Source organism: Orcinus orca, chromosome 4 (genome assembly GCF_937001465.1).
Source record: "Orcinus orca chromosome 4, mOrcOrc1.1, whole genome shotgun sequence".
NCBI classification, from domain to species: domain Eukaryota; kingdom Metazoa; phylum Chordata; class Mammalia; order Artiodactyla; family Delphinidae; genus Orcinus; species Orcinus orca.
This window is the reverse complement of record NC_064562.1, coordinates 47,213,020-47,222,327: the sequence shown is the minus strand read 5'-3', so window position 1 is coordinate 47,222,327 and position 9,308 is coordinate 47,213,020. Positions and strand designations below refer to the sequence as shown.

At 35.4% G+C, this 9,308-nt stretch overlaps 1 protein-coding gene across 6 annotated transcripts in view; it reads right to left on the bottom strand.

The window, feature by feature from the left end:
• Window positions 1–244: 244 nt before the first annotated feature.
• The window catches only part of CNOT6L (CCR4-NOT transcription complex subunit 6 like), a 119,386-nt gene continuing 110,322 nt past the window's right edge, over window positions 245–9,308 (bottom strand). For all 6 annotated transcript variants that reach the window (XM_033406472.2, XM_033406471.2, XM_033406470.2 and 3 more), the window contains one exon: window positions 245–7,568. In XM_033406472.2, the coding sequence (XP_033262363.1) occupies window positions 7,356–7,568 (213 nt within the window). In that variant the 3' untranslated portion in view covers window positions 245–7,355. The remainder of the gene's footprint in view (window positions 7,569–9,308) is intronic.

Sequence of the window (9,308 nt, the reverse complement as noted above, 5' to 3'; positions counted from 1 at the left end):
GGCTCTCTGCTCAGATTTCTTCAGCCAAAGCAAGTCTCATAACTACGATTATCTTCCAAATCTATTCTAAACGAAGTGTTACTTAAGTAGTAATGTAGTTTTCACCAGGAAAAAAAAAAATGTAGTATGAATTTGAAATTTTTGCCTGACCTTGACTCCCAACTTCACTTTAGAAGAGATATGCTGACCTTAAAGCAGACCCTTAAACTGCACACATAAAGAGTAAAAAACCAAGACAAAGGTATGCAGTTGCAAAATGGCCATTTATTGCCTACAGGGGAAGGAACGGGAGGGAGAGAAGGGGAGGTACACAGGTGCGAGGAAACAAGCATATATTTAGCCCTATACATCATGTGTGAGCAGTACCCAATCTCCAAAATGGAAAAAAGTATTTTGTCATCTGACATAGTAGTTAAAGTTCTTAAGCACCTCCCTCCTGAGCTGCCACAAGATTTAAAAGGCAGGACTGCTTTGTTTAGTCAATGTTCACATTAATGAAAAAATACTACCACCCAACTGTGTCCTTTTGCACGCATATTTTGTACAGTGTCTATTGTGAAAAACATCTCAGCTGAGCAGTTTGGTCAAGATACAGACCTCATCAACTGTTTAACCGTAATAAATAGAAAAATAAAGCAGCTGGTGATTTTGTCAGAGAGAATGTGTTCCGTAAGAGTAGAACCACTTTCTCCGGGGATGACAGAGTGTTAAATGATTAGGACACCACAGAACCAGGCTATCAAACATTAAACACTAGTAACCCACGATTACATGGCACTTCATTAAATCTTCTGATTAAAAGAGAAGGAAGAAAATCTCAGATTTTAAACTGATTATTAGAACACGTTAACAAATTGATTTAGGGCTTGGCTTTTTCTTAGGACAAAAGCAAAGTAAATACACAACCTAAAACAGTAGAATCTGTCTTGGAATAGCATCAATAGAAACTACCAAGTTTGCAAGGAAACTTACCAAAACTTCTTGCTCAGTTTTAAACTCATGTGCTTTGCTTTCCAACCATGAAATTAGTTACAAAAACACTTTAGAGGCCACAGAATGACTCAAATGTATGCAAAACAATGGAGATTCATTTAATGCCAAGAAATTAAAATAAATGAGCCCTTCCCTATTCAAATGGTAAACTGAGTGGAAGAGTCAGTCATCTCACGGACAATTAGTTGGCACTTGTTTTATGGTTGAAAGAAATCACAATAGAAAAAAATATATAAATTAATCCACGGTGAATTTGACCAACACCCTGGCCCTTTCAGAGAGAAAAGGTACATACACACTCTCCAAAAAAACCCAAACAAAACCCACCTCCCTCCGTGCCGCCCCACTCCACTCAGACAACAAAACCCAAAGGTGAAACATTCATCCCTCTCAAAATATACTAAGTACTCCAACGAATCCTACCCTTCAGCTTCTCCTAGATGAAAGAATTGCTTGCATGTGGACAACTGTACGAATGCCCATAGTGCACTTCTCAGTGCTGCTGGTGTTTAAGAAATTTGCCACTCACAACACTGAACAATTCCACACCCAGTGTGCAGCAACACAGCCATCCAAGCCACACCCCCAAAACCTGGCAGAGCACCGCTCAAGAATTTCAAAGGTAAGGAAATATATTTTAAGCAAATTAAGCACAGAGAAAGGACAGTACAGTTTCTGAATAAATACACACCCAGACTACTGCATCACTTACTGCGTCAAGATTTAAACAAGTAGCGGGAAACTAAGCCTGTTCGGTGAGAAGCAAAGCCATTGTTTGACACATCAACGCTGAGCCAATTGTGTGAGTTAACTAATTAAACAAATGTGGTACATATAACCATTGATAACTTGAAAGGAAACAGTCATATATCAGTAATTAGGAACTAACACAAAACTGAAATGAGCAAGAAAGGACCACTTCTGAGAGGGCTACCGTGATTCTTATGCTTATGAGTTAAAAGTGACAGACATACAAATAGGGAAATTATCTAAATTTGGGGAGACTGTTGTAACAAAAACAACAACTAGTAGGCGCCAAACTATGCCTTCTGAAAGTTTCTGGAAGCTGAATACACCCAATGCTACTGTGCCAAAAGACTCATATCACTTGGCATTTGCAAACACTCTTCATGATGTGATTTATTTCTGATGACACAATTTCTCGTGTCAGTACAATGCTACTAAATTTTATACCACTGCCATAGAAAATTAACATTTAATATGCAGAAATGTCCTTATTTCACATGCTTTGAAAGTGAAAATTATTTTACTTAAAATTCCATTACTTCGATGTCATAATGTTTGTTGAATAAAACCTCAACATGCTTGTTTTCCTTTGGTTCCAAGAATAACCAAGTCTAACCAAACAAACTTATGCCAAAAGAAATTACTAACTAGGCTAATAAAGCTTGCTTTTCCTGGTATTTCCCTATTTCTTATAGAACTTGTGATTTAACAGAGAAACTTACACAAGGCATCTGGTTAAAAACAAGAAACATGCACGTTCTCCCTTACCACCTTCCTGAAAAGAACTACCTTTTTCTTTCTGTGGATCTTGTTCAGAACACCCTGCAGTATAGGTATAAGAACCTTCTTTTTTCTTTTAAGCTTTAAGGTGACACACAATGACGATGTATCATGTAAAACACAAGATGTTCTTGGCATCCTGTTCTTAAACAGATTACAACTTTGGTAAGTAAACCAGGTTAAGATGAACTAATTTCCTTAGGTTTGAATTCAAATTTAGTAATCATGATGCTGTTAAAAAATTACAATCACTCAAAGCAACCATAAGTATAAAAGTTCTCATCTGTCTACAAATTCAAAACTTTAAAACTCCTAGCTTAGAAAAATATTCTAATTTCCCTAGTTAATTTGTGTACCAATAATTCACAGAGTTCTACAAACAGGATACAGTTCAGAAGGAAAAGGTTAAACAAATCTTCTACACCTTAGAAAGGTGTCTTTTTTTTTTTTTAAGGGGAAGGACAGGTAGAAGAGAAAGACTACCTTACAAATGTGAGAACTCACATTTCTGTGAGTGCTATTTTGAAAATGTGCACTAAAGTCTTTGCTTGCTAGGAAACCATTATTCTCAGGGCCTGCCAAATTTATCAGAAACTGATGACGTTTTCCGTGACTGAAGCTACTGATCAGTCAGTGCATTTTACAAAGCTACTAAAATCCCTCAGAAACTTAGAATACAAGACCTTAGAAACAAAGAAGTAAGTACTGGGGACACAGTCCATTTTTATTGCTAGAAAATCTAGCCTTGGATTGGGAATGAAGAACCATATGCCTCTGGTTCCATCGAAGAACACATTTAACCTTTTTTTTTTTTTCTTGTGCTTTCTCTATTCTTTGCTATTTGATTTGAAATTATACATGGCACTAGTGATTTTTAGAAACTCTTGGAAATGCAAATACAAACTTAATCTTTCACCCATTTAATGGTATATACTTAGGAGATACAATTTTAAAATGGAACACCATATGATTGCCCGTGTTCCAGTTTTAATGTGTCACATCCTCAATTCTAATACAACCCACCGTAGAATCAAGTGATATGAGCCTTCAGGATCTTTCAACTTTCTCCCTTGCTTCTCTGTGATTTAATAAGTAACTTTAAAACACCAAATAGGGACAAATAAGAAATGAAGCTTTATATTTCTGCAAACTACAACACTAAAACACAGTGGCTTCTGTAATACATTCACACAGGATGCTTATTAGTAAAATTAAATATTTGCCTATGAATAGCAGAAAAGTAATTTGAAAAGAAAGAGCTTGGAACAAGGCAAATGGGAGGGAGGAAAAGCTGGTCTCAGAACCCATTGTGCCATACCTGACTTTAACATGTGATATTCAAACGAACGTTCACACGCCTTACATCAAAGAAATGAAACAAAAATATTCAGCTACGTTGTACAAAAATTTTTTTACATAAAACATCATAAATCTTGAACAGATTTACTATATTTGAATTCTAAAAAGTTGCCTATAGAATGGTGCTGGGATTCTGTTCTCTGCTTGCTTTTAGGCAGTGCTGTTGCTTAAAAGTTGACACCAGGCACAATATTTTAAAACAAAGTCAACAAGCAAGGAGCAGTACGTGGATTTGAGCCTTTCCCAGATGTCAGTCCTGAGGATGCTGCAAGACTCCCCATCAAAATGTGTAAAGCTATGAGGCGGATACTAATGCCTGAGAGAGTGAGTGACGACGTGCACTGTATGACTGCTGTAATGCCAAACAGTGCAGTTTTCCCCTCCTCAAACAGCACGGTTTCAATAAATTTAAAGAACACTCCAGTTCTTAGAAAAATATCAGAAATCATATTTAACAGTTAAAAAAAAACATTATCACAATCTAAAAATGCCCAAATTTTCTCTTATCTTCAGATAACATATGCAGCAGCCCCATGGCATAAAGCTTATTAACTTATTCTGAGAACCAGAAAGTATATGAGCATAAATATTTTACTTTCACTGAATATATACCATATGTCATTCACCTCTTCCTTTTGGCTTTTCATGCCAAAGGTCCAAATGGCATGTGTTTTTAACAAGACAATACTGAGGAGAGCAGCATTTCTGATCATCTGAATTGGCAGCTCAAAACAGATACCACTCCTTTTACAAAGGGAACAAAGGGTGAAGGGTGTGTGAAATTTGGGCAGTGGGCTGAAGGGAAACCGTGCACATGAAATTTGGGTTACCATGCCCCAAGTGTGTTTGCCACCCAAAACAGAACACAATTACCTACTTTAACAGAGCTACTACCAACATTTACTAAAACCACATTAAAAATACACAGGATAATGAATGGTTTGAAAGAGTGCATTTGGAAGCAGAGAGAACCCAATTACACACCTTCCTGCAACAGAGTGCCTCAATCATACACAAAATAAACTTAAGCTGTTTACAATGTTTCCCAATTTTTTTTATTTTTCCCTCTACATTTAACTATTAAAAAAGTTTTTTTTATTAATAAATGGGCTCCTCTGTGGTTCATATACAATCATAAGTGAACTTTAAATTCCATTTTATACAAACATCTCAAAAAATATTGGGAGTGAAGTATGGTAAGAAATATTGCTCACATTGCTAATTAACATGCGTAGATGAAAGGAGGAAAATGTTTTGTTAGTGCATATACCTCCAGAGCAGAAAACCCACCCAAAACAAAAGATTTAAAATAAAACATACAGTAGCTGATTACAAAAAAAGGTAATGTCCACAAAATTAAGTTTTTCATGCTATTCTACTTTCCAGTACTATGTAATCAATTTGCATGGCTAGATGTTGAATGCTTGAGGTATATAAGAAGGGATACCTGCACATTGAGGAAAATCTGTCATCTTAAGGGTTGTTTCTTTGTTTATTTTGTTTATTCTGATATCTTGACATTTTTAAAAGAATATTTTATTTACATCAAACTTCACTCAACTACAATGACATTCCAATTATAATAGATGACAAACAACGCCTCTATCACTAGGCACTTTTAAAAGGGAGTTTAGGCTTTACAGAACCCTTCTGATGCAATCCCATATATGACATTACATCAACCCACCTCCCTCGTCGCACTAAAATTACCCTTCAGGGGAAATATCATATTATGTAGCCTGATTAATTTACTATGGAAGAAATTAGTATAAAATGACCACAGGAAATGCATCATTTAAGACTAATAAAACAGCCTAAGATGTCAGGTTTGAAAGAGGAGACAAATTGTATATATTTAAAACTAATTAAATAATTTAAATTTGACCTGTACTTTATATATTAGTGAAACACAAATATAGGCTATTTTCTTTTAAAATTTCATTCACATAATGGAAAGTTTCTTGTTTATTAAAAATATCACATTTTGAGACTAGAAACAGTAAAGTGCATGAAAAGTTTAAAATATAAATTTCAGAAAACTCTTATAGCAGCAAAAAAGCAGAATAAAGAAAAACTTAAAAACACAGACACAACCTTTTCCTGTTACTGTGCCATAATTAACATCAAGTAGCCAACCAATTTTTCCCCCATTAAATGGTATTTCAACCACTGCCTCTTGAGTCACAGATTTTTCAACTGGCCCCTCCTGGGCGAAAAAAGGATTCTAACATATCTAAAGAGCATCAACAGTTGGGAATAAACCAGTAGCTTCTTAATTCAACCCTGACAGACAACGGAAACAAAGATTAAAAGCATATAATGGCCATTTGGCAACTAGAGTCAGGAAAAATGATCCAAGGTTTTCAACTACTCCCTGTTCTCTCTCCCAAATCCTTTCCACTGTCACCTCAAAAAGCCAAAACCATCAGCCACTTGACCTACTCTGGGAAACACATGGAATATTTGTAGCTTTCTTCTTCTAAAACTTTGATCAGGGCCTTTTCATTCGGTAGTTGTTTTTTAAACATTTGACCATAACAGCAAAAATGATACAGATCATATAATATCTGTTTTTTCCAGCACAACCAGGCAGAAAAGGGTGGATGGAAACAATAAAAAATACTGGACACTAATTTTGTGGGCACCCTAAATAGACCAAATTCTATTTTCAAGATGTGTGGCAGTAGAAATTACCCGTTGTTTTCCTATAAAGAAACTGAACAGACAGGCTTAGAATTAACACTTCTAGTAAGGTTATAACTAATAGGGGAACAAAACACAGAACGATTCCTCAAAAAACAAAACAAACAAATAAAAAAAACCAACCAGCACTTCCCCAACAAATTGTTGTGTGCTGTTAAATGCTTGATTTTGAAACCATATTGTGCAATCACCTTTCATTTCTCAGTTTTTCTCATTATGGCTAGTTTATGTACAGATCTAGCAAATTTAAGTGCTTTGTTAATGTGCAAATGACTGGGGAGCCAAAAATCAGTTTGTTATCATGGAAAACAGAAATTCAAGGCAGTTTCCTGCAAGGCATGCCATCATTCAGTTTAAAATCTTTTATTTATAGTTTTTAAAAACTGCCTTTCACAAAAATGAAAAATGGTTGGCTCACTTGAAACCATTCAAAAGAAAGTATTTGTTCTGGAAAAACAAATACCCTGTTGTTGGGCCTTGAATTGGTGATTTATCAATTATGAATGCTGACTCCTAATATAATATGAAGAAGGTCCAACTTAAAAACATGTTAAATTAAAAATCTGGAAAGAGAGTGATAATACTTTGGTTCCAGCCCTAGTGCCAAATGATACCAATATGCACAAAATTGTACAAAATCTTATAGCAAACACATAATGAAAGGAACCTGAAGAAGCAGCTTAAGGATGGCCATACTTCACTCCTACATACTTTGATTTACAACTGTACAGGTCCATAGTAACAGATCCCCGTCTTTGCGGGGCAGTACTCCACTACCTCCGATTAGGCAAGTGAACACCATTGACAAGAGGCAGGAGTGGAGGGTGGAGTTCAAGTTGTGTTAACAGTGAGAAGTGGTCTGAAGGGATGTGAGGGTGTGGACACCCAGTGATGTTGTTCTCAACCAGCCATTGAGGATCTAAAGGCCCCAGGACACCAAGCACGTTCATATGAGTCTTGGAATAGAAAATGTAGTCAATCACGCCCTGAAAAGAGATTGGGAGTTGGGAAAAAAAGAAAAATATATGCTTAGATAAAAGAAAAACTTAAGATATATAAAAGAACAATTCATAATTTGTAAAAGCCAAATACCTGAGTAACCTGTATTTCTGGTACACCTGCTGTCTTCACAATGGGTCAAATAGAGCTCAAATCTTGAATGGGTATTACATGAAATAAAGGTGGCTGGACAGGGAAACACAGTACCCTAGTGGAATCATAAAGCCTTGCACATGTGTGTAAATGGTAAGCAAATTGAGAAGCTAAGCACACCAAATCATGTCTAGGCATCTTTAGAACTGGCTTGCTTGGGTCAGTGAAATCTAATTTATCAGTATAAACAATATGGAAACTGCACTGACTCTGTTACAATAAACAGAAAATCAGAATATTTATACAAACATATACAAAGTTAATGAAAAGTTATGACAAGAATAATTCTTGTAATGGTAACTGGTATGATATTCAGTTATTTGTACATCAATCAAACACATCTGAATGAAGCCACTGTAAAGCATCTTTTCAGATTTGCTAATCCTAGTTCAGCTTTCCCAAATTTTATACATATATACAAAATACTGCACACATTTAATCATTCTAATCTGTTCTTAAGTTTAGAATATTCATTTTCACAAATCCTGGTGTACTATAAATTCTGGATTCCTTGCTGCACAACAGTACCTCAGCAAAAAACATTCAGTAAAGACCTATCTATGTATTCAGTTGTATCTCTCAGAGCTAGATGATTCGGTTTATCTGATCAGTAAGTTTCAAATCCAGTGTGCTTTTTTTTGCCCCAGGCTATGTATGCAAGAGTGTGAAGTCAGATTTCTTCCTTCCCACATCAAGAGAGCCTGAGACCAAGTATGAAGAAAGAGTTCCACACCTGGAAATACCTATTCATAAATACTATACACAGGGAGTTCTAGCTAATATTTTTAAATGGTATCACAGTGAAATGGGCTACTTTATTAAAAGAAAAAAAAAGAATTCAATGAAAAAAATGATACTGTGAAATTTCGGAAACAATTACCTTAGTTTGCTGATTTTGACATGACCAAGACCAGAACAACAAAACAGTTCTTTTGAGGGAGAGGGCCTTATTCAACATTAGATACTTTAACCTTACTTTACCACAGATTAAGGAACCTACGTGAATCCAGGGGAGTACTTTCTGCCATTAATGCTCCAAATCCAAATAGTCAAGAAATATTAGCGCAATGTATTTTTATCCCTTCATTTTGGCTAATGCCTAGTTTTACAGAGACATTTTAGGAAAAGGTTTGACAAGAGTTTCAGTGGTTTTACTTTCTTTTATGAGACCACCCTTTGCTTCAGCAAACACATTTAAAACATTTGTGTTTTAAACAAAACACAAACAAAACATTTTCAGTTAGTTATGTTGAATAAAACCTCTTATATCTTATCACTTTATTATAAAGTAGCATTATGCACATTAGCTACTAGAGTTAGAGAATCCTTTGCAAACATAGGCCCCAATAAAGATGTTAAACATTCCAGAAAGTAAGAACTGGAGATATCACTTGTAACTGTTTTCTTGGTTTGAAACATCCAGAGTAAAAGCTCTTATCAAAATCCTTAGCAAGTTCATGTCTGAACTCGCCCAAGTATTTATACATATATACACCTTGTACACGGTATCATATTCACAAAGAAGGTTATAGACTAACGATTCTTAACCTTTTCTGATTCAAACTGTTTCTTTT